Raw genomic sequence first — 26,029 nt, 5'->3', positions numbered from 1 at the left:
TGTTTTTGTTGATGTTGGCGCCCCCTGTGGACAAAGCCGTACCTCTTATCTCTTTGCTGATTTTGTCCTATGCATGCTTAGTGGTTTTCAATAAAAAAACATATCCTGCTTTCTTTAACAGTCGTATGTATCACTCACCTGGAAAATGTAAACAAATACAGCGTGCAGTTAATCGCTTCGTCTGACACTAACCCCCCCGTCAGCAGTTTCAGGCATTAAAAATAACCATGTAGAAATAATCAATCTTGTCGCTGATGGTCTGCTTTGCTTTTGTAGGTCATACAGAGACATTTAGTTTCAGTCTGTTTCATAACCAGTGAAAAACTCCTCACAGGAGCTTTAAAGCTTTGTTTGCGTGCAACATCAGTGGATTTCAAGAGTCAGCGAGGTTAACTAAAGCAGCAGTGTGAGGGCTAAACACAAAGAGCTATCCCTCCATCCCTCCGGTTTCATTGAGGATCACAGTGGGAATTTCACACTGGTTTCACTGGGACTTTTGGGATGTTCCAATGAAAACCTGTCACTGTGATTTCTCTGGATTATCAGTTGCAGTCAGACTCACATTGACATGCCACTCTTGCCGACATACTGTTGAACAATAACTTAAGAAACATTGGATTGTAGCTAATCCCCATTTTCTTCTTTCTCCTTCCAGATCCTGGTGAACTCCATCGTCCAGCCTGCCTTGTTGTATGAGAACGTGGTGGTGAGCCAGGGGAGCCCCATCCTGAGGGACATGCTCTTCAGCCCGGAGCACCAGTACTTGTACGCCCTCACCGACAAACAGGTATGAACTCTCACAATGGATCTACAAGCTGGCGAGGTCAGCTGTGCAGCTCATGAAGCGGTTGTTGTTGATAACCCAGAGGAAATGATGACCTAATATTGATGGTTATTAATGCACCAGGTGGTTTAAAGGACAAACCAGTGATACAGATACATGCACACTGTCCTCACTGTTTACCTGTTTTTACTACTATGTACACATACTGCTTAAACACTCAGATGTGTTCATGCACTGTCACTCATACTTTGACATTGCTTCCTGAGTATTTACATAAACACATCTCCTTGCTGCTGACAACAGATAGAGTGAAGGTTAGAAAGCAGGAGGAAAATAAGATGAAGACAGCACCTTGAAGACTTCATGAGGAAAGATTGTAAAAACATGCACTGCGGGAGTGAGCCATCAAGCTAATTACATGCATACATTACCACATACAGTGTATGAATACATTTGCAATTCAAGCAATATTACCCAAGCACACACACATACACACACACTTAGACACAGAGACATGGGTGCTAATTAATATCATTATTATTAAATATGTGTCATACTATATATAGCATGACACCCCCCTACCAACCCTCCAGCAGAGTTAGGTGATACATTCAACCTTTGCATGTTGGGGAAGATTTATTTGAACTTGATTTGATTGTAGACACTGATTTCTGTTGAATATGTTTTAAACTATGATGAAATCAGTTGCTTACCTCTGAGGTACACAAAGCCAGAGAGTCAAACATGGCAGAAGTCAGAGATGGTGGAAGCTATCGCATCATATTTAGCTGTTTAACATTCCTTTGTTCTATTTAACCTCGTCTGTTTGATTATAAAAGGCAGTCAGGGTACAAATGGTACAAAGATCTTTTGAATAAGGATGCTTTCACGCCTGAAGTCTGTTTGTTTGATCCGAATCAAAGACCAAATTGTTACAATGTTGCATTTTGAGTTTGGTTTGTGTTCACACGGCAGCTTTTACCAGCGGACCAGGAAACTGCTCTCTGATTGGTCAAGATTTCCATGTGGGAAAACTTGATGGAGATGCCGGTGGACTTTAATGTTTTGTTGTCACATTTTTTTTTACTTTTAACTGACATTGTTCCAAAGTTCGATCAGTTCCACTCTCGTCTGTGAAGGTTCTCAGTCATCCAGGACATGGTAATTCTAAGCTTAATCCAAAAGGCAGCTGGACCTGGTGGAAGTTCTTGAAGATTAAGTTTGGATGAGAGGAGAAACATCTTCAAGAACTTCCACCAGGTCCAGCTGCCTTTTGGATTAAGCTTCGAACTGTTCCACTCTCCTTTAGTTTTTCACTGAACAGTTTGAACACCTCCGTGTTCTTGTGCGTTTCGACAGTATCTGTGAAATCATTTGGTCGGCCTATATTTATATTTCCTCGTCGCTCCCTCAGGTCTGTCCTCTACTCAGCGTGCTGCCTTGCTGCATGTCTGTCTCTGCAAGTGACAGCGCCCGTAACAACCCACAATGCCCATTGTTTTTGTTTGCTTCCTATATTAGGTCCTACTTTAAGTCTGTTTATGTTCTCAGAATCAAACCGGACCATGGTCCGTTAGAAAACGAACCGAGACTCGTCTTTTGAAGCGGACCATGGTCCAGTTGTTCGGTCCGCAGTTCGAATGCGCGTTCTCACCTGTCCAAACAAACTGGACTGTCCAAGTAAAGTCATGAAGTCTGTACCAAAGTTGTCAGGTGTGAAAGCACCCTAAATCTATTGTCAAGTTAGCAAGGGAGCTGACAGACTTGCTTACTTTCCTTGAGCGTGGAGCTTTCTGTCTTTATTCTGGACTGTTTCTATTGAATGAATGAAGAGCAAAATGCTAACGAGGAGTAAGTAGATTGAGGTAGAGTCTAAAGAAGGTCTAGGAGCTGTTTAGACTTTTAACTCTAGCAGCTGTCATGTAAGCATCCTCCTACCCATCGCACCACCTAGATGATTTGTTCCTACCCTACGGCCAAAGCGTCCTTAATAAGTGTCACTACTGATGGCACGCAACACGTCCTCATATATGCACATTTACACCAGACACAATCATGGAACTGGTCGTGAACGTTGGAAACGATCAGTTTTTTTGAGGTTAAGGCACCAGAACTTTTTTATTAGCTTAAGATTGTTTTTTTAGTTCAAATTATATCCCTAGTCATGATGATACAAATGTAAATTAAAGTAAATAAGATACTTAAGCTACATTAGTATCAATAGGTAGCCTACAGCCAAACTTCCTTTCAGAGAGGCAAAAACAAAGAGAGTCATGAAGGCAAATGAGCAGATTGTTCTGACAGAACACTAAAAACATTTAAATGACTTTGTCTTATTGGCCTTTCATTCCTCATGGAGTCCTCACACAAAAGTATGCAGAGTTTAGTTGCAGCCTCTTGTCCTTCGTTTACCTGCACGCCTCTCTTATCTCATAACACTTAATGACTGCGATGTGATAACCTTCAACAAGACTCTCCCGGCACGTAGACATTAACTGCCATGTGAGTGCTGTGTAATTTACCAGCAATTAGACTTAATTGACTTCCATGTGTCTGAATAAGCGCAGAGAGGAAGTGGAGTGTAATTGATACCAATGGACAGCGTCAGTGAGGATGTGACAGGAGAAAATAAGGACCGTCAATCGTGGATAGTAATCCAGGAAGCACTGTACAGAGAGATGTATAAAAACAGTATTTCTACACCATATACAATGGAGCGGGAAACAAAGACTTGCATGCAAAGAAAGAAGATTTAAATCTCAGCTTTATTAACATTTAAAATTGGGTTCAACTGCTAAAGTAACATAATTTAAATTCTTTAGTTCCCATATTCACAGCACTACGGAGACTAGAAAAAGACGTTCTTTTCAAACAGAACGCCAAAGTGTTTGCTGAGAGTGTTTGCAGATTTCACCTCCTGTCATCTGCATTAAAGATGACCGCTATCACCACCAGGAAGCATTTTTTTAATTATTAAAGCTAGTGTTTTATTTTTGATGAGCACTGATATGTCCACTACATGTGTGTGCGTGTTGGTACAGTGGCTGCAGGGACGTCTAGTGACAGGAAAGAGGCTGTGCAGGAAGCACAGAGCTTCTTCTTTAACAAAGGGAATTATATAGCCTTTAAAAAGTGCATAAATACGAGAAATACATGGCAGTATCTTGAATATCAGATAGTTTGACTTTGTTCCAATGACTAAGACGTGTCATATATTTGAAATTCTCACCCGCGCAGAGCGGAAATCGAGTGACACCAGAACCCATCTCATGGACTCCTCCTTCAGTGACATCGCTCATAGCATATCTCAAATATTTGTCCACACTTCCTTCCACCTTAATGCTCAGCTAAGCTAAATGCTTGTTCTTCTTGCTAGCAGATATGAGAGTATTGATCTTATATAACTCAGGAAATTAGTAAGCATTCCAAAATGTCTACTCATTAACAATGAATCATTCCTTTTGGGCATGGCTGCAGATTCGAGTATAATATCTGTAAAAATTTGAATCACACTATCTGACAGGGTAAATGGGACAGGAAGACCATCTCTTTGCACAGGAGTAATGGCCTTTCACTTCCAGAGTTTTAACAGTGGCCAAATTCACAGTCCAGTCAGAGAGAAAAGTTGAGAGAAAGAGAGAGAGAGAGAGGTGTTGAGAGCTGAAGAGGTGGGAAAATATAATTGGTTTGCAGGATATGGTCTGTGCCTCTCTCCGACTCTTCCTGCCTCATCTTTTCAATATTCTTCGAGGTCCTCACTTCTGTCTCTCTCAGATGGAGTGAGTTTGTGGAGTAACTGTTCTCCCAGTAGCAGCTTCAGACAGAATAGAATAAGGCTCTTTCCTGTGCTGCAGAATGTGAACTTGTGTTCCAGACAGCACAGGACCAGAGTGTGCGCGGAGCCTCTCTGGCCTGCTGATGAGGAGTTTCTTCCTAGCCTAAGGCTGTCTGGACAAGAGATAATGTGCTGTGGTTTAAGGTCGCTGGACAAGCCCAGAGGTGTATAAACCTGAGCTTTCTTTCAAGCCAGAAATACAATTTTCCAAAAGAAAAACTGTGGCTGTTTTGTCTTGACAAGTTTAGTTACACTCACAGATTCACTCTAAAATAACAAACTAGGACTGGACACCAGAAACGTTCAACCGGGTTAAGCCTTTAGGTGCGTCCTTCGTGACTAAACATATCACGAGATTAATTGTGCGCTAATTCAAAGGAGATGGCGGACTCTCAAGCGACCGAGGAATACACTTTAAATGTGAAAGTGTTTGGTTACAACTCAATCGTATAGCTAGCGATACAAATGTTAAAAAACTAACCCTTGAGACTAGTTATGCTAGCTACTTGTTGCTAAGGGACAGGAGCAGCGTTTGGTGACGCAAGGAACAGCTGATGACGCAAACAGGAAATCCTCTGTAGACCAGACTGTCACATTTCAGTTCGGCCTTCGCGGTCTATGCAGGTTACGAATCACTCATCCTGCGTAGGCCGCGTCCTTCTACGGATGCAGGCTCTGAATTGAGACGCAGCTAAAATGTGTCAATATCTTTGTATCTTAAACAGAACTGAGTTCAGAGAAAGCTAAAGTTAACATTTACAAAACAGTACAACAAAAACTAAATCACCAGAATTAAGAAATGATAACCAAACAGACTGTGAGAAGGAAGTTGCTTATTTGACAAAAAGCGTATTGGTTAGAATTACATACGACAACATTAGCCTATTTCTGGAAATATCCAGAAACATTATCACTGTTAGTATAACTGTACAGTCCTGGCCTGTAATCAAACAGACTAACACCATGTAATAATTACCCTTTAACTTACATATTCACCAATATGTTGAGCATTACTTTCACACAAAACACAATACAACAAACTATATTTAGCGAGCTTTTGGAATCGGCCTTTCTTCTCTTCATTTCTTATGCTGTAAACACATCACATATTGATATATTACAGCCTTATAAAGTTTGTATGGTGACTGTGTTAGCAAGTGCATGCCTTTATAATTCAAACACCAGAGCATCATTAGCATTCAGGGTTTGGTCCACTGATGGAAGTACCTTGCTCTTTCACTGCTAAAAGCTCCACTTCAGGGATGTTACTAACTATGACAGACTGTTGTTTATTGCCACGTAGGTACTCCGCATACAATGAGTTTCTCAGGGCTTGTTTGCTTGTTTGAACTCCAAAAAATAAAGTTATTTGCCATGAAACCAAACCAATGTCTGCTGAGGGACGAGACGCGCTGGGTTCTCAGTGAGGTCTGCATTAAGTGTCTGTTCATGTAACTTAAAAGCCTGTTATGTACATACTTACTTTGATGATTACTTTCAGAAGTGAGGTACACCTTCACCCTGTTTGTCCTCCTCTCCTCCTCCTCCTTCTCCTCCTCTCCATCCCTCTCTCCTTGTTGAATAATAGAAATGCCAAGTGATGAGAGCTCAGACATCAGAAAGCCCATTTCCCAGCTTGACAGAGCAATTTACCTTTCCCCATATTCACTCACACACATAATTAAAAGTGCTGGATTGGACTGCAGCGTATAGACTGCGTATCTGTATAAGTGACTCACATATACGCGTGCACACACAGTACGAAAACATAAAACTGTCCGATTCAGCGCGAGAGGAGAGCTTTTCGATTAGCGAGCGACGGATTTATACATGGCTCCCTTTGTGTCTCTGCTCCTCACACACACACACACACACACACACACACACACACACACACACACACACACACACACAACACACTTCCCCAGACAGTCTCTCTATGTTCTTTCACCCCATGTATCTTTAACTTCCTCCAGCTTTCTTTCGGTCTCTTTCTTTCGTATCACATCATTTTTGCGCTCATAAAAAGGCACCGCGGCACTAAATCAACTTTATCATCGCCCTTGTTTCCTCGTTACTTGGTCAAATTGTCCTGATCGAATAAAAACAGCAGCGTGAGACAGATTTTTCATCCTGTCGTCACCCTCTTGTGTGGACGTCATCGAGACAGAAATATGTCCTGTATCCCGCGTGTCCCCGTGGATGAGATCACCTAATTTCTTTAAAGTAAATGACTAAGTGTATTACAGACCATAATCTATTGATTTCTGCTTTACCTTTGGACCCACTTATCATGTAATTACCAATTTTACTTGCAGCTATGAGTTGAAGCATTTTATTCCCATCGTTCTCATTAAAATGAGTCATTCTTGTATTTCAGTGCAGCCTAATAGATGCCTTCGGACTTTTATGTTTCTTTGGATTGTAAATTAACATATTGATGTGCGTACCCCTGTGAGGCCAAGTCCAGTCTCTAATCTGTCTCCCAGCATTGCATCACCTCCACATTTCCACTTCTGAGCTCACAGGGCAAGGTCAATCCTCTGAGCTTGTAAAACAGCTTCGTAAGGTGACCTGTTGGCAGCAGACGTCTTCGCCCCTTCCACCACCGGGCCGCTCAGACGGTGGCATAATGGTCTGATGATGTACCTCCGTGTATCGATTTAGCTACAGTACAAAAATGTACTAAGCCGTACTGTACTGCACAGTGGAGAAACTCTACCCCTGGCACCACATCAGAGAGGGTTCATATTCAATTCACTCAGCGTTTACTGCACTTGGAGGTCAGGGGAGAAAAGACTGCTGCACGCTTCTTTTTTAAGCAGTTTCTTTGGTGTTTGTCCAACTTTGAAGTTGCTAAAAATTGTTAGTGTAGACAGAGACGGGAGAATAATGAGGAGAGGGTACTGAGATCTACTGGAAGTGCCCTTGGCCCTGTCAGCTAATTGGTGAGTGCAGTTTATGAACAGCGTGTCTTCGCAGTTGTTTGCGTGGGCAAGTTGAAATTAAAGACAGGGTGGTTAAGACTGTTGCTTAAAGACACTGTCATTTCAAGCAGAAGACAACTGTGAATATCATTTGTGAAGTGTGTCTGAGCAAGACGCCGGAGTCCTCCAGGGCAGCTGCTGTTTAAAGTTCAAATTTCTTACTTGACTTTTACTGACCACTGAACCTCTTGTGGATTTAACTAGCGGCTACATAAACAAATCATTTAGACTTTCTTTTTTTTTTTTTGCAGAATCACAAATGAGAAGTGGCCCAGCTGTGTGCTGTGAAAGAGAGAAGCTGTTTACGTTTATAACAGGAGAAGAAAAGCTTCTGGAGGTGTTGATAGCAGTTGCTCCTGTGCTCATTAACAGCGTGCTTGGAGACCGTTGGATGTGTAATGGGCTTTTTATTGGGGAGGATTTGAAAGCTGGACAGAAGTCTTATTTCCTCATGGTGGGAGTCAATTAAAAAAGTAGAAAGTGCACTTCACACTGCTTCAACACAGAGTGCAGTTTAGGCAATTGGGGATGCATTTCCAAACCATTTAATATGTGCATTCTATAAAGATATTATAAGGGTATGTAATGCATTTTGCTATATATCCTTGCACGGTGGAAGGGATGACTCATATTAAAACTTAAAGACTTACTTCTTATGAAAAAAGCATTTCATTGAATATTTCTGGATGGTATATTATCTCCTTGTCCTTACCTTACTCACACGCACACACATCCACAGCTGTCAGCAGTCTGTCAGGGCAGAGAGATGAGTGATCGGCTGATCACAATGTGATTTGTGAGACGGTCAAAGAGAGCGAGAGAGATGTCTTAATGTGGCTGAGAGGAGCAGCGTGGCTTGAGTTTAAATAAGGAAATGGGCTCAATTTTATTTGTGATCAGAGAGGTCTCTGGGTGTGTCAGACCAGGTCTTTGAAGTTCCATATGAGTGTGTACGTTTGAATGCACTTTTGTTTGTCACTGTCACGGAAGAGTTGGACATTTGGGAAATGTGGATATTTGCTTTGTACAAAAAGTCAGATTGTAAGATCAGTACCACTCTAATGTACGTCGGATATGTAGCTGCAGCCAGAACATTGATATTAAAGGAGCAATTCCTCTGCTGTAGCTTCATCCATTCATCCATTATCTATACCGCTTGTCCTGTTCAGGGCTGTGGGTGGCTGGAGCCTATCCCAGCTGTCATTGGGCGAGAGGCGGGATACACCCTGGACAGGTCACCAGTCAGTCACAGGGCTGACACACAGAGACAGACAACCTTTCACGCTCACACCTACGGGCAATTTTAGAGTCACCAATGAACCTAACATGCATGTCTTTGGACAGTGGGAGGAAGCCGGAGTACTTCCAACCAAGATTCGGACTAGGAACCTTCTAGCTGTGAGGCGACAGTGGCAGTCCCCTGAAGCTTCTTATCATACAGAAAGCAAGAAAAGCAACTTTCAGTTGGCAGCGACTACATTTAATAACGTTTTGAATATCTTGGCTCAACGGCTCCCTTTTAGTGTAGTTTAGGAAACACTCCCTTCTTGTAGTCACTGATGTAAAGGCTGCGTGTTTCCATCAAGTCAGGCTGCATGTGGTTTTAAATTGTAAGTTTTCAGCTCTAATCATAGCCTGATCCAGACAATACAGAAAATAATGTTATACACAGCAATTGACCTCCCCCTATGATGTGCTTTGTGCGGGAGTGACACAAAGGAAAGATGACAAAGAGAAACTTGTTGAGGAGGACGCCTGTTAAAGCAGTTCATGGTCATGTATGCTGTCAAGGGTGTCTTGGGTTTCCACACAGCCTCTGGATATATGAAACCGCCAAAGATTCCCTTTGTGCATGTATTGTTGGGATATGGCTAATACCTGGTGATCGGAGAGCTTATGAAAGTAAGGATGTACTTTTTACAACGATGGAGAGATTTTCTCTTCACCAGACTGTGTGCTTCCGTTGTTCTGTCTGTTTCCTCCAAGGTTGCCTGTCGGGGTCTACTTTTGATCTATGGCCTCATTTTCCGTGTTTTTTTCGGGGTGTCCGGCCAAATTCATGACAGATGAAAGCACAACAGAGAGACAGAGAGACAGAGAGAGAAGAAAAGCGGAGGAAATTGGACAAAAATAAATAAATAAGTAAAAAAAACTGAATTGCCTCTGAATGGAAACAATGTGTGGTTATTTTAGATTGTGCTGCTATTTGTCATACGCCTATTAATATTTATATTCCAAGACATTCTTACTCCCGTCCAATCAGAAACAGCAGTTCGGTCTGTAGTCCTTAGGCCCCGTGTCCACATAGCGCGTTTTCTGGCAGAAAGCGCTGGCAGGGCGCTGGGGAGCGCTGGGATGAAGCGTTTGAGCGGTGAGAGAAATAAGTTTAACTATTACACAGCTAACAACAAGCTAACAACGTGTAGGGTGATTAAAGCACAAGACCTAGCAGCAACATTTAGTGTCCGGCCGATCTGCTCCCACAAACGGGCTTTTCGGTCTCTATCGTGATTCTGTTTGTCATGTACAGCTCGGGTTAGACAGAAACGGCCAAATGAAGTTGCTCCTCCATCTTTGGTGGTAAGCACGGTGACACGTGGCGCCCCAACTGATTGGTTGCCTGAATAAAGCGGCGGTGGCGACACCAGCGGCTTTCTGAAAAGTTCAGAGATATTCAACTTGAAGCGCTTGAATCAGCCGCACAAGAAAGGCGGCGCCCTCTCAAAAAAGACGCTGGGTGCAGCGCTTTTTCTCTAGGCGGCCGCATACGCTCTGTCCTCACTGGGAACAACAGAAAAGGTGGATATGTGGACACAGGGCCTTAGCTTAATGCAGCCTTTCAAAGTAAAGGTTTTCACGTTTTATTTTATTTTGACGTGCAACGACAAATACGCGGTTAATGGTTGCAGTTTGGTTACATTTTGGCACCATAAATATTTGAATATGTTTGGGACAAAGATCATGGGTTCACTTTTGAATTATGTGTTGTGTTATAATATGTTATGTTTTTGTGCACTGATGACAGCAGCATGTTTAATTTTAACGCCCAGTCCAGCATCCAAAAATGTGGTTAGAAGGATACTTTGATCGTCATAGTTCGAAGCGTTTGGCTCTGAACAAGCTGCCGTGTTTGACGAGTTCTGACTGAGAGCAGCTCTCTTTTCATAATGTAAACCTCTTATCCAGAGTGTCGGTATCTTCATGCTGTGGAGAGTGCCCTTGTTCACATCCGCATGTTAAAGTTCATACAGTTCATTAACTCTCACCATCTTTATGCGCGAAGTGTTGACGTCAGAGTGCACATGCGACAAATTGCATATCTGCAGCCACTGTGTTGCTGGTTACATGCGTGTTTGTATGGCGGTCCTAATATCCTGCCTGCTGGCCTTATAAGCCATCCATCAGCCTATTGTGTAGTGATAGCACCTTATATTCTACCCCATATTATACAGATGGGACAATTACAGCCGGGCCTATAGCTGCGGCTAGCTGGGCCTGCACGGGCCCCATATGTGGAATGAAACATCAGTTGCAATTACATTTGTGTGTCTTTCTCATCCATCCTTCCCTGCATCCCTCATCCACCCACCCCCTTCCTTCCACTCTCTGCCCCCCTCCTCTCATCCGCCACGAGGCAAATTAAGAGCCTCTCTATCATGACCCAAATGCGAGAAGCTCATTTGCTCTGTTATTTATTTGCAATTTGTAATAAGAAAAAAAAAAGCTTCCAAATCCCAGCGGAAGGTTTTTTTTTCCTCTACAAACACTCTCCATTATCACTTCGAGGACTAAAATTAATGGTTAAAATGGACATTTTCACACTGTGTGCTTCATTCTTTCTATCTTCCTCCACCTCAGCTCTTAATTCTCCTGTCCCTTCTCTCCCCCGCCTCCTCCTAATGCCCACAGATGAATGTGTTTCCCTCTCGGCAGCAAATAGGCCAGGATGAAAATGCCATATTTAATATAAATAGGTGGTTCTCACTTACTTATTGTCACACGCACACGCATTCCCCAGCCACCTTAGTAAGACAAAGAGTCTTTGGCCGAGCATCTCCCGTTTCCCATCCCATTATCTGTTTTCTAAAACTCAATAATTGAACTGTTCCATAGGAATACATCATCCTCCCCACTAACACAAAGCCACATTGAATAAACTTCTCTCCCTGGCTGTTGTGCTTGAGTGTGACATGTTTTTTTCCCCCTCCTCTCTCTATGAGACAGCCTGTATTACTAGCACTAGCATTTGTCCAAGCGCAAGTAATGACTGCAATTTGCTGCTGCTATTTGGTGTCCTGTAAGAGGCCTGGTAATGGTAGCATTACAATAGTTATCAGACACAGGTTACTATTATCAAGCTATGAATCTGCCATAAGCTATTGTGTCCAACTGTACATCAGAGTGACACAGAAAGAGGAGATTACTGGCATCTCGTTGAGAAATGTGCTGTGAAAGCTGTCAAGGGATGCGACTTTATAAATAACAGCATGTGCGGAACAGATCTCTACATCCCATCCACAGAAGTCAATGAAATATACACACATATATAATGTGCCAAAGTTATACAAGCACACTCTCTCCGTATATTCCACCGTATATGGCACCAAGATCAGAGAACGTTTTTGTTTGCATGCAGTGGTCTGTTCGTTAAGTTGTCATCAGGACAAAAGAGGAGGGGCAAGATTACTTACAAAGTCAATGCAAAGATATGTGCAGATGCAAATTCCGGCATATTTGCAACATACGCACGAGTTGAAATTTTTAACTTGATCAATAAATTTGCATTTAAACATCCTAAAGATGCGTCACAGATGGTTGAAACTAGCTCCACCTAAGTTTTTAGCGTAGTTCGTCTTGACAAAGCATGGCTTTAATCACAAAACGGAAATGTGAAGTAGTTATTTTCACATTCTTCCGGGCCCTCTGTTTCAATTTATATTTCATCACAGCAAAATCTGCTTGGGTTCACACTGCCGTATAGTTAGGCAGACTGCAGATGACTTGTGACTTGCTGAACACAAGATTACTAACAAGTTTAAGTATCTCGGGGTCTTGCTCACGAGTGAGGGTAAAATGGATCATGAGATTGACGGGTGGATCGGTGCAGCATCAGCAGTAATGCAAGCTTTCGATTTAGGGTCAAGGGTCGAGGGTCGAGGGTCAGTTTTCTCTTGACGGGCACCTCAACAAACTAATCAAACTTCAAACTGAACCACAAATTGGGTGCAGAATGCTTTCTTAGCTGCATTAGAGGCTTAGAGACTGGATCATATCAGCTCAGCAGGAAGGCAGCTGCTGCTCCATGAATCAGGACTCTGTGAAGGAGGAGCTTTGGCAGTGGTGGGCCCTTTAAAAGCAGCACGAGAAGATGATGAGCCTCGAATGCAACAGTGTGATCTTCAGGTCGACACTGATCCACTAATTGGATGAATGCAAAATATAGGATAGGGTGGAATGTAGACACATTTGAGGTACACGGTGACATGTTCCAACGTGTGCATTTCTGTCAGATGAATGATGCAGGAGACATGAAAAGAGTCTGATTCACTGTTTGAAGATAGAGAAGTTAAAAACGATGCATATAGGGAAGAGTGTCTTCTTTGAAGGTGTCCACACTGCTGCGCCTGCAGCTGCCATTAGAATTCACCCTCACTCCTTTCCAGCTCACCTGGTGTGCCCCCTGCCTTTGTAGTGCTATTGATGTTGTACCTCTCTTGACTGGGGCAGCTGGAGGTGTGTGCGTGTGCTCATGCATAGGAACATGTCTTGGGTGGTCAGCGATGTATTTAAGTATTTAACAACTGCCCCAGAAACTTGTCTCAAACTCTCAACGTGGTCCAAATTTTAACTTCCTCACCAGAGTGTGTAAGTGTCTGCCTGAGGCGGCAGCTGCAAATCTGTCTGTCACGGGCAAACAGCGCCCAGCAAGTACAGGTAAAACACTTGGATGCTGAAACACTGCTGTAATAAACATCAGTGTGGACAGGAATGATTAAAGCTTTTCAAAATGCCTTCTTAAAGGATAATTCCTCGACTTAAGAGAATGTGAAAACCTTGGTGAAATTCAAGGTAACACGTCCTGGTAATCGTGCCGACAGATGGTGGATGGTTAAAATGCAGACAGCAGCAGAAAACATGTTTAATTAGAGCTGCAAAGACAACTACCTGCCGAAATAGACTCCTTCAATGGTAATTCCTCTCCGTCTCACTCTCTCGCCTGATGTTCGGGTCTATTCCTCTTTGGTTGCAGTTTTTAGAGGCAGGTACATTTCGACAACATTGTTTGATGTCCTTGTTAATACCCAAGTTCTCCGATTTCCCCCAAAGAGATCATTAAAGTTTCATCTTATCTTCGACATGCAGACACGCAGATGGCAGCCTGGAGAGATTTAGCGGACAAAAGGAGTAATCCTTGATGTTTATCTCGATGGTGTTAAGTACAATAGCACATTCTTTGCAAGTAATTCACAGGCATTAAGGGAACTTGGTCCTCTTATGTCGCGATGAAATGTGTGCAGAAATATGTCAGCCATGTGTAGGATTCATTGTGTTTCAATGAATTAAGGTATTTCCTTTTTGCTCGGTTGTTATGTGAGAACCACAGCTCCCATAATTGAAGGTGTATAGTTTCTGACAGAGTAAAGGCCCCAAAAGAAAATGCCATATGGCTTTGTTTATTTACAGTTACAACTGAAGTTTCATGGGATATCATGTACTGGAATCAGTGACGTAACGTGTCAGCACCGGGCCCCAATGCAAGGCTAAAAGCGAGCCGTGTCAGTCACGGTGCATCATAATGTTCTGCCTGCTCCTCAGTTTGCGACGTACCTCCCCTTTGCCTCTCCCCGCCCTTAAATACAGTTTGCTCAGTTACAATAGCAGCCTCAATCTCACATAAAATGTAGTTTGTATAAATATGAACATGTTAGTGACTGTTTCATGTACCTGTTTCTGCACGTTTACAACTTCAGCACCTCGGACAACGCCTGAAAGCTCAGCCCTGCTGTCTTCAAGTGTTTCTTTTCATCATGACAAGTGAACAAAGCATGATTAATACATAGATTAGCCATCATTGGCCCTGTGCGATGCTCACCTGCAGCTTGCTCAATCTCACAACATCACTATCAGATGTAGCATAACGTAATGTGAGCAATGAATGACAGAAGTGTGAAAGTGCAGCTTTAAAACAACAGCCTGTCCATACGCAGTTGCGTTACCTGCATCAATGTGAGTCACGCCGCTGATTGGAATGTGTAATGAAGTCAAAGCCCAACCTGAAGGAAGTAGTTTAGTGGCTTTTTAGTTTTTATTCATTTCACCAATGAAAAGAGGAAATTAAAGATCCTTATTTGACACCAGAAACAGCCCACTGCTCTCCTCAACACCAGACTCCACTGACAATCACAGTCGTTTTCATATTTAACACACTGGTTGCTGATGTACTGCTGCCTCCACCTGTTAGCTTGTTGTGTTGTGGGTGTTTTAAAGGGAACCAGACCCAACACAATCCAATAACACAAACAATCTAACTGGTCAAACCAGACTGGCATCGACCATGTTCTGCAACATAAGATTTCTAGTTTAAAGTGATAATCTCGATTTTCATTTAAATGAATGTCTGTTAAGTCTCTATCTGTCGCCGTATGAGGTAACACAATGGTGATTGATCCTATGGCCCACTGATGAAAGCCTTTGCATTTGCAGTATCACAGACTGGGTGTCTGGTGCGAATTTGGCGGGAAAAAAATCACAAGCGGCGCCCAGTTAGTGACGCGTTTTCCATCAGCCAGCAGTGGTTGGTCTGACAGAGAGGGTAGGAGGAGCTAAGCGGCTGCTTTTCTGGTCTCTGCAAGTGTCGGCGAGTAAACAGTAATCTACTATGGCTGAACAAACAAAGAAAAGATGGATGACTACAGATACAACTTCAACAAGAAGTGAAAATCCAAAGAAAAAGAAACAAACTCGACGCTCAGATGAAGCAAACAGTCTGAAAAGGAAAGCGACCGTCAGCCAGGAAAATCAAGAGTTACAACGAGAGCCAACCGTGGACGTCACACATGCGACACTGTCTGAATATCGATTTTTGTGTTGATCCTTCTTCAATATTGTCAGTCACTTTGAATAACAATCAAAGTTTGTTGGTGGTAAAACATGAAGTTTAAGAGGAAAACTATGATGGGCCTGTTTGCCCTGAAGATCATGTTGAAGCCATTGCAGCTCATCTTGGATGAGCCGGCTGAAGCAATCAACTCAACCAATGAAACTTTTGTACGTATTTTGTTAGGACCCAAATATATAAGTAAGGATCCAGGTTGAAAGTGGAACAGTGGACAGTGGAAATCCCCTTTAAGACTGTTTGAAGTTTGAGGCTCCAGTGTAGTTTTAGTGTATTTACTTTTTTGGATCGTGTTTAGCATCTCTTGAAGTAAACAGCTTGCTTGCATCCGTGCTTCCTGACCTCCTGAAGAACTGCGGGCAGTACACAGTATATTAGAGAGAGATGTTTGTCAGAGGGTGTAATCTTAACCCGTGTGTGTGTTTACACGTGTTTAAACCTTCACTTCTCCCCCTCTAGCCTTGTATGCAGCAGAGTGGAGTTATAAGCAGCACCTCCAGAGCTGTTTATCTCTGATAGTCACAGTGGGCTTGTTCCTTTAATCTCATGTTCCAGGCGCAGGACACCTCTGGTACATCCCATGTACATCAGGACTGTATGGTATATGCAGCTGGAAAGGTGGAGTATGGAAGTTTGGTTTGCCATATTAACCAGGTGTGTGTTTTATTCCCAGGTCACTCGTGTGCCAGTGGAGAGCTGCGAGCAGTACACTTCCTGCGGAGCCTGCCTGGGGTCAGGTGACCCTCATTGCGGCTGGTGTGTGCTGCATAATGTGTAAGTGCAAAAACCTGCTCATTACGTTTTATCCATGCAGTCATTTTAGGGGTTACATGAAGTAGGAACCTTGCACAAAATGCTGTATCTGTATTAACCAGTCTTATGTAGACTTCCTCTTTGGCACTGCAGTTTTAATGTCTCATTACAAGGTGTGGGTTTATACATACAACAGTTAACATAGAAACATAGAAAGCTATTAAACAGTAGGACTCCTGCTGTCAGGGACCATAAATAGAATTTAGATACAAAATAATCAACAAGAATAAGATATAAAAAAACAATATAATACAAAAGATTACAAGATGCAACAGGTGCAATTAAAGAGCTCATTTACAGTTAATGAAAATAGATTAGAGGTGGAATCCTGCCAGCTGCAATGCAGAGTCCGGTATCATTCCACACAGCCACGTCTCTGTGAAGCACAAAACAGAAGATGTAGAAAAGTCTCTGTTCACACCAGTAGCTGGAGTTCGTCCAGTTTATTGCACAGGGAACGCACGTTGAAGAGAAAAATACCCAGTAAGAGAGACACAAGCGTGCCGGTCCGTTTCCCTCGCCTCCGGCACCTTTGACCAGAATGCCCAGTAACTCCACGGATTCCATTAAACAAGTGGGAAATGCACCCGACGATATTGTAATCCGAATGTTCATGAGCTTTTCTCTGCTGTAAGAGCTCAGTATATTGTGACACAACACACAAATCAAGACAAAACAATGCACACCAATACACCGAGGCATCTTGGATCATAATTGTTCACATTTGGATCAAAAAAGGTCCTTTGTGATCAGTGCGTTTTAAATATGGACCTTTATAAATTATTTTGTATCATTAATCTGTGGGAAGTAACGTTTTACAGCTTGTCACCACACGTCTTACTCCCGACTTGTCATGTATGGCAACTTTATTAATTGCCATACACTTCAAAATTTGAAGATTTAGGTACCCATCTGGCCTCAGATTTGCTCAGGCTAAACAGTCATAGGGAGGGTCTCGGTACAGCACAGTGAGAAGTGTCAGGCTGTAAAGGCCACCATGTACACTCCTGTGCTGATAGCCCAGCAGCTGATGAATGAGCCACTGATGGGGAAGCATGAATGAGCAGCTGGTGCCAATTAGCTAATGCAAGAGTGACTTTGGTGCTCTGCCTGAACTAAATCTGTGCCCCATTTGTTTTGCACTCTGCCTGTGTATTAGGATCTACTGTATGTTTGACTGTTGTGCTTTGCTCAGAACTTACCATCCAGTTACACAGTTAGAATTATTAAAAAGTGCGATTAACCCTTGGTAAACCATGGATCGATTACATAACGATACACTCATAGATATTTGGGTCAGAATACCAAAATTTGCAATCTTAAAAATGACACCAGGTTCTGTCTCTCTTAAACCGTCTTTTACATCGATTACATTGATTGACATGATTGCACAATCCTTTGTGAATTGACTGAAAACTAACGGGGGAATCTACACAGGCAACGTGTTTGAGAACGCATGTGCCGGGACAGAACTGCTCCAATGTAATTCAATGCTGCAATCTCCACCAATTGCGTATACTGCGCGGGAGGCGGGCATAATACGCTAGTTCTAACCCTCCCTTCAATTTACGCGTCAAGATCTATTTTCCCCGCTGCTGCGCGTCAGTGAAGAGTAGAAAGCCACTGACCACGATGTAAATACATGCCCACAACCAAGGTAAAAGGTAAATGGACTGTACTTATATAGCGCTTTTCTAGTCTTTGCGACCACTCAAAGCTGCTCTTACACGACAGACACATTCACCCATTCATACACTGATGGCAGAGGCTGTTACGTAAAGTGCCCAACTGTCAATCAGTTATCACATTCATACCTGTTGGCTATGGCTACATGGTTCAGTGTCTTGCCCAAGGATACTTTGACATGTAGCCTGAGGGAGCTGGGGATCGAACCTTCGACCTTCCAATTGAAAGACGAGCGACTCTACCACTGAGCCCCAGGACTCCATGTTAAATAATGTGATCTCTTCATTTTGGCCAACTTCGATTTCAGTTTCCTTTTGAATTTATTGATCGGCTAGATGAGCAGGCAAGATTAATTAGAAAGAGCAGTGAATATGTACATTTCCTCAACATCTGGGTATGCCAATCCTATTAATTAATTCTCATTTGACTTCTACATCCGACATAAATACAGAATTTATGCACAATTAAGAAATAAGTCTACGAGTCGGTTCCAAAGTTGTCTTCTTCTACTGTTTCCGGCTTTTGGGCGTCACTGCCACCCCTATTTATGCCCAGGAATCTGGCTGACTGTAAGACTCATCTTTGCTGTAGATGCTGCCGTAACGCTTACATGTCGCACACGTTCGTCTGGCGCTACAGTGTCGGTGTAGGTTCCCAGTTAGGCTCTTTAGTGTCATCATGATGTTTGTTGATGACATCATCACATACTGATATTTATGGCATGAAGATTGCGGGCAGTCTGGCTGAAGTCTTATTACAACAGATCATTGTTCGCCTGGTCCTGATCTCATGGTTTTTGACTAACCTTATCTTTTAGCTTTGGTTAAACGTACTCAGTGGATATGAAGCATTTGAAAATATTCATCTTTATGATATCAATTTAGGCATCAATTTAGAGTTCCCATGGTCAGGCCTTTTAAACACAGTATCAGGTTACTGTGTTTATATGCAGTTCCCTCATATACTCCCATACTTCCATGCACCCAGAAACAAAAACTCTGCCTGAAAACCACAACAGCAACCATCATTAATGTGTATCTACGGAACACTTAACCAATCTGAATCAATGTTTTCGAGGAGATGTGACTGTAGTGTATCCTCCTTCTGCAGATGCTCGAGGAAAGACCACTGTGAGCGAGCAGAGGAGCCTCAGCGTTTCACCACCAGAGTGGAGCAGTGTGTCCGACTGTCCGTCCAGCCCGACACCGTCTCTGTCACCATGTCAGAAGTGCAGGTATGATATGTCAGAGTGTTGGTGTTGTGTTGCGACATGTTGTTCGTGTGTGACAGGGAGGAGAGATGGACAGTAAAAGTGAAAAGGATACAGGTGAAATGAGATATAATGAAGCTTGTTCCTGTCCATCACTTTGAGTAGGAGCTGAGTGCTGAGTTTTGAGTCCTGTATTTGAGCAGCATTTTCTGCTGTGCGTCACTAGAAATCTTGCTTATTGCATTGCTATTGAATTATATTGATTTTAAATTAATTTTCTCCCTCTTCTTTCTGCTCTCAGTTGGTACTTCAGACGCAGAATGTGCCCAGTCTGTCTGCTGGAGTGAACTGCTCCTTCGAGGACTATGTAGAGACCGAGGGAAGGATCTACGGAGGACGGATCTTCTGCCTGTCCCCCTCCACTAAAGAGGTGATCCCCATCACACGAGACCAGGGTAAGAAGTAAAACTATCCCAGCATTACAGAAACACACGTTGCTATGTTATTCTGAATCTACCAACTGTAAGACTGTAATTTAACACAGTCACAATCCTATTTAACTTATGAGGCAGCCAGTTAATTAGCCTTCAAGACTAATTAGCTGCTAAGTTAAGCCTAGTAAAGCTAATTAAATAAAACTGATAGCAAGGAGATACACCATGTAAGTGATAAGAATGGCTTCAACTTATAACTTTCACTTGGGCAGCAGACACCTCTGATTCCACCATATTGCTTGAAAAGATTTGTTGTTAGAGTTGTTGCTCTGGCAATGCATGTCTGGGGATTTTGTAGGCGGAGCTTCTAAAGGAACGCCAGAGAAAGGGGTGTATTTGTTTGGCTGTTAGTCTGTAGCAATGTCCATTGCAATTCCGCCACAGCAAACGGCACAACGAAGCCCCGCCATTATTAGCTTTTGCCATTTCACATTGGACCAAGCACTGGTGTTGTGAAGCGAAAAACACACATGGCACTGTTCCGCCCTGCCATTTCGCCTTTGTCTCTCCGGTACTGGTTCAGAACGGAACGACTCCCACTTTGGGAGATAGTTGATTCAGAATAACTTTGATATTGTGGTTACTTTAGCTAACAGTTGCTAACTAGCTAAACTTTGATAACAAGCTAATAAGCTGAATTCTAATAGCTATGTTAAGCTTGTTTGTTTAAGGGTGTATGCACCACTGTAATTAAATCTGACAAAGCAATTTAATCATTTGAATTATAATATGATTACTGATCCTGCACTTTGGGGCTTCATATATCTCTTGCAGTAAAATAGTCTGGCCACCACAGCAAGGCAGCTGTGGTGGCCAGACTATTTTGCCCCGGAAGAAACATTTTAGGCATTAAACAAACTTGTGTTTCCGAGACAAGATCGCTCTTCATTCCAGGCTCTTCGGTTGAGCAGTTCTGTTTGATGTTGCACAAACATAAATTGTTTTCTTCGTTCAGCTGTGAGAAACACGACTCATTCTTCTCTTTAAACTGCACCAATTGCTTTGCGATTATCAAAATGAGAAACTGCTGATTCACAGACTTACTGCACAAAAGCCGTACATTTATCTGGACAGCTGAGCGGTTTCCTCCATTGAGTTACTTCCTCACCAGTTCTATTGATTCGGCTCCAGGCTCTGCTTACTCTCCAGCAAAAACACGGAGGCTCCAAAATGTCAGATGTACAGGAATTGACAAGTAACATCAAAAATGAAGCTGTTAACATTTCACAAAGTATTGCTTGGGCTCGGTCATGATCCTGGGTTCATGAAAGATTTTCCATACACTCACTGTATATGATAACATCAGTGGTATACCATAGAAGAACAGAATGTCTGCGGAAAGAAGAAATAAAAATGTTAAATGGTGTTCTGTGACTTCCTGTAGGAGACCAACGAGTGATAAAGTTGTATCTGAAGTCAAAGGAGACGGGGAAGAAGTTTGCCAGTGTGGACTTGGTCTTCTACAACTGCAGCGTCCACCAATCGTGAGTACATTTTAATATAATGAGTTTCTTGCTAAGTTTTAGGAATTGAAAAAGGAAGAAAGGACTGAGAAAGAAAATCTCTGCATATGCAGTTTTATTCAAAGCTGAATAGCCCAAATGCTATTTCCAGTATACAATAAGATCACACACACAGCAATATGCAGGCAGGTGGAAAGCATTGATCAAGGGAAAAGGTTACTATGGCTCCTTACAAAAAGCAATAGTACTCAAATATCGGCCTGCAAATAACTCCTATCATGGGGAAAGGGGAGAAGAGCGTGCGACCTCTGCTAATTCATTATTCAATGTATTAAAGCTTTTTACAAATCAATTAGTTAATTAAATCTAAAGCAATGAAGCAACTACTGGTGAGTGAAATAATAAATCAATTGCTAACCATGCAAGACCTCGAAGGGCAGCCAAGCCTGGGTGGCTAAAATACATCATTCATGTTCCTTGGAAAATGAATTATCCCTGATTTAGGTATGGGAATAATGATTGGCTTTTCAGCGCTGCATGAGAGCAGTGTTTGGATTTATACAGGCCCGCAATGCTGAATCTGTTATTTAGGAAAGAAGAGCACAGCGGGCTGGAGAGAGTTGTGCAACATGTTCAAATACAATAATCAGTAATTTGTTGTCGGCAGTAGTTCATTTAAATAGTTATAAATGGTGCATGGTGTATCATCAACATTTTGTTGTTTCTTTAGTTGATGAAATATGAATGTATGAAATATTATTAGTATTTGAGTTGTTATAGAGCTGAACAGTGAAGGGTTTCTGCAAAAACCGAAAGACAGTAAGACAAGAAAATTATTTTTTTTGTATGAGAGCCTCAAGATTTGTCACCGTAAAAGTTGTACTAGGATACGCATCTCTCAGCTGCTGCTACCTTTAATGTCCCTTGGCCAAACTAAAGTTCGTTCTATACCAGTGGTTCTCAACTGGTCTAACCTCAGGACCCACCACCACCTCCGTAATGACAAATTGTGACCCAAATTTCTGAAAATTCTCCACCACTAAAATGTGTTTAATAAAAAATGGTGCAGTTTGGACCTGAGACGGAACGAAACATCGCAGTATGTCAGCTTCACGAAACAGAACGGTATGAAAGTCAACCAAAATGACCAGCGGGTAGCAGTGCCAGGAAAATATTCCCTCTACAATTCATTCAATTAACAGCCTTTTTCCAACAACTACTGTCGGGCTCATCGAGTTTCAAGAATGTAACTGTAACAGTAGGTTCACTTCTACTGCTTGCACGTCATAGGAAACCCATGTCCTTCAAAATAAAAGCACAGCATAGACTTTTTGCCACAACTTTTTCACTTCCGCGACCCACTGAAAACAGCCCAGCGACCCACTTTTGGGTCCTAACCCACCAGTTGAGAACCGTGGTTCTATACTATACTCTATATTGAAACTTGTATTGTTTTATTAATGTTACTTGATCTCACGTGTAGTTCGTCTTCAGATGTTCAAAGCCAGCTTGGTTGGTATGAGTGCAAGTGACCAACAGCTGGCAGGTAGCAGACAGTCATAATATGCTTTCAGCATAGGCCAAGCATGTTATCTTTTGGTTGCTATGCATAAAATAGAACCTCTAGCAGTCAGGGCTGTGCAGCATGTTAAGCATATTTTCTTTTCTTTGTATACACACATTATCAATCGATTACTTTTTATTTGGATAACAAATGTTATCTCAAGACACTTTACATATAGAGCAGGTCAAAACCGTACTCTTGGTTGTATCATATACCCACCATTAATCCACCATGAGCAAATGCTTGGCAACATTTGGCAAACAGTGGCAAGGAAAAACTTCTAACAGGCAGAAACGCTGAGCAGAACCAGGCTCGTAATAAACAGCCATCCACCGAGCCTGTGTTGACTGTGCTGTCGTTACACTCAGACTGCCAGAAAGCACAGCTAGCTTTACAGCTCTAAGTTGCTAAATTTGCATATGATGTGAAAATGCAAGTTTAAAGTGACTTTAGCTGACTAGCTTTAGAGAATATAAATCAACAATACTAGGCGCTGCATTACCTCAAGCAACTTAAGGGCAGAGCTGTAACAACAGTGGTTGGTGGTAGGTACTTTATCAGCAGACATTAGCACTGATTTAGTGTGAGCTGTTTGGTAATGTTTTTTATTGAAAAGTAGTTTATTGAGACGATAAGGTCAGGCGACTCGGAGATCAGCTGCTTTCCCGACTGGTCTGAAATAATGAACCCTGGAAGGAACTCAGCAACAAGCAACAGCTTCATTTTATTTCTCATTGTTTGTAGAGACAAAATAATATTTGGAATTATGCTTGATTTAACCTTATTTTGTTAATTGCTATATAGACCACAAAGTACAGGCCTGGAGCTGAAATCACACTGACAGCAGTGAGAGCATTTATTATCCGGGAAGAAGTGCCTGTAGATTTATTTTTATTCAGGCTTAATTGTGCTTTTGTCTTTTAATGCCAGTAAAGATTTTCATTGAACTTGCACAAAAAGAGGAGAGAGGGAGAGAAGAAAGAGAAGCAGAGCAGCGGTGAGAAATCAGCCTGATACCGGATGAAGAATGTGTCCGTAATTGACCTGCCTTGTTAAATAAAGGTTAAATGAAAACAAATAAAATGTCATCCCCTAAATGACTCTTGGCTGCTCCTCTGAAGTCGCTGACTGGATTCCGTCCTCACATACGCACTATGTCTCTCTCACTGTAGCCTCTTCCACCTGGCACAGACTCACATTTAGCTATCTCCACTTTGTGTCGATACACCTGCAATGAAAATGCATCTCTGGCACACTCAGAGTGGATTTCTCTTTTGCTTGCCAAGTGTAGATTGATGGCAGCAGTGCTTCCTCCTCTAATGTTTACATCATTTAAAATATCCTTTTGTTCTATCCATTTTCCATCTTTTTTTTCTTTGTTTTTTTTTTTCTTTTTGGATAAGACGACTGTTTCTTTTAAAAAGAAGAGCAGTATGCAGGAAGGGAGAGTCCAAATATCTGGACATAAAACAGACAAACATTTGCGGCCACTACTTTCTGTTTTAAGCTCCATCGCTGTTATTTCTAACTTTCTTATTTCAACATGTGGTTCAGTCTTTGGAGTCCTTAAACGGCAAGTTCGCAGATTTTCAACCTCAATCCTATCATGCTATTATGTGGAGCTAATGCCATTATGGTAGGAAAAAATGCTATTTGGCTCTGTGCCTTTGGAGGACGCTATCCGCCCTGGAAAACCTCCACCAGACTACGTAAAACGAATAATTTGGTGAAGGCCAGGGAGCTCGCTAAACTACTCTTCCTCAATCTAGGACGCCCACCTCCGATGTCATGTCTCGTTCAAAATCGTCAGGTTTGAAATGTAGACTGCAGGCCCGAAGATTTTATAGAAGATCCTCCGGTATATTCTCGTCGTATTTCGGATTCTGTACCACTCTGAGCCATTGCCTGCAGCGATCAATGTCCTTGACTGGAAAATGTTAGTATTTCACTCCAGCGTCTCTCGCTGGGCCGTTCCTTTCATAGGGAGAGGCGCAATGCACGCTGGGTGTTGTAGGAATGTTGAATGGGCTAAACAGCAAGCTGTTTGTACAACTGTCTCCACAGCTATAGCGCCAATTTGAAATATTATTGCTTCTATCGATGACAGAGAACACCAGCTTTGACTGACAGTGGCTTTTTCCAGGGGCGAACTGCTCCTTTAAGTTATCAGAAAAACAAGCGCAGCTAAAGACAGGGCCATTAAGTTATGTCATAATCATCCATCTGACAGAAAACAACACATGTGGAGCTGGTCGGACTGACAAGACTTCTCAATCCCAGAAATGATTTTAAAAAAGTCTTCCTCTGTAAAAAGTTCAGATGCAAAAAAGAGCTAAAAACTCAAAACAACTAATTACGACTGTAACCTTTAATTCCTGAATGACCGGCATTAACAGCAACTAGTAATAAGGACTGCAGAGTGCACTTGTCCTGCTTTTATTCTCTTCCATGTGATCATCCTTCCCTCAAGCCCTCTGGTACTCTCCTCCTCTCCCGCCTTACCACCTTCCTCTTGTCCGCCTATTACTTTCCCTTCTCCCATCCCTCTCTTCTCTCGTCTCGACCCCTCTTATCCCTCTCCACCCCCCTCCCCCAAACTCTCTTTTCTTGCCCCTCTCTCGTTCATCAAGGCCATTTATTGCCTGCGCTCTGCTCTCGGCCCTGCATATATCTGCATAGTAATAGGCGGTTAATTAGCTCGAGCCGGGGTGCCTGTGTGGAGATGGTCATAATGGAGTGGGCTTGGAGAGAGAGCTCACCTGGGCCACTTCTCAGGGCCTCCAGGCCTGGTTCAATGGCTCTGAATCATTTTGTAAATGTGTGTGCGTGAACATGTGTGTGTGGAGTTTTCTGTTTGGGAGTTAGAGAGCGAACAGGATGTGTCAAAGTGACTGCACGGTACTGTTTATTTATGCATGTTTGTGGGCATGCGGTAAGTGTTTTCGGATTTATGTGTAAGTGTTGGTGTGTGTACTCCTGATTAAGCAGCCCACCTGGCCCCCCCGTCCTCTCGTTGCTCCATAAACAGGCGTGCTGCTGTTTAAAGCCTTTGATGTTGGCTTCACCTCCCCCCTCAG

General features: G+C 42.5%; 1 protein-coding gene across 1 annotated transcript in view; it reads left to right on the top strand.

The window, feature by feature from the left end:
- LOC138590044 (plexin-A1-like) overlaps nucleotides 1-26,029 on the top strand; it is a 294,703-nt gene that overhangs the window by 145,182 nt on the left and 123,492 nt on the right. The window contains exons 4-8 of the mRNA XM_069660575.1: nucleotides 656-787; nucleotides 16,396-16,496; nucleotides 19,332-19,455; nucleotides 19,733-19,886; nucleotides 21,310-21,409. Of these exons, the coding sequence (XP_069516676.1) occupies nucleotides 656-787; nucleotides 16,396-16,496; nucleotides 19,332-19,455; nucleotides 19,733-19,886; nucleotides 21,310-21,409 (611 nt within the window). The remainder of the gene's footprint in view (nucleotides 1-655; nucleotides 788-16,395; nucleotides 16,497-19,331; nucleotides 19,456-19,732; nucleotides 19,887-21,309; nucleotides 21,410-26,029) is intronic.

This window comes from Semicossyphus pulcher, unplaced genomic scaffold, assembly GCF_022749685.1.
Source record: "Semicossyphus pulcher isolate SPU_LCO1_2020_fin unplaced genomic scaffold, fSemPul1.0.p SCAF_13, whole genome shotgun sequence".
NCBI classification, from domain to species: Eukaryota; Metazoa; Chordata; class Actinopteri; order Labriformes; family Labridae; genus Semicossyphus; species Semicossyphus pulcher.
Note: the sequence above shows the minus strand (reverse complement) of the source record. Positions and strands in the feature narration are given on the sequence as shown.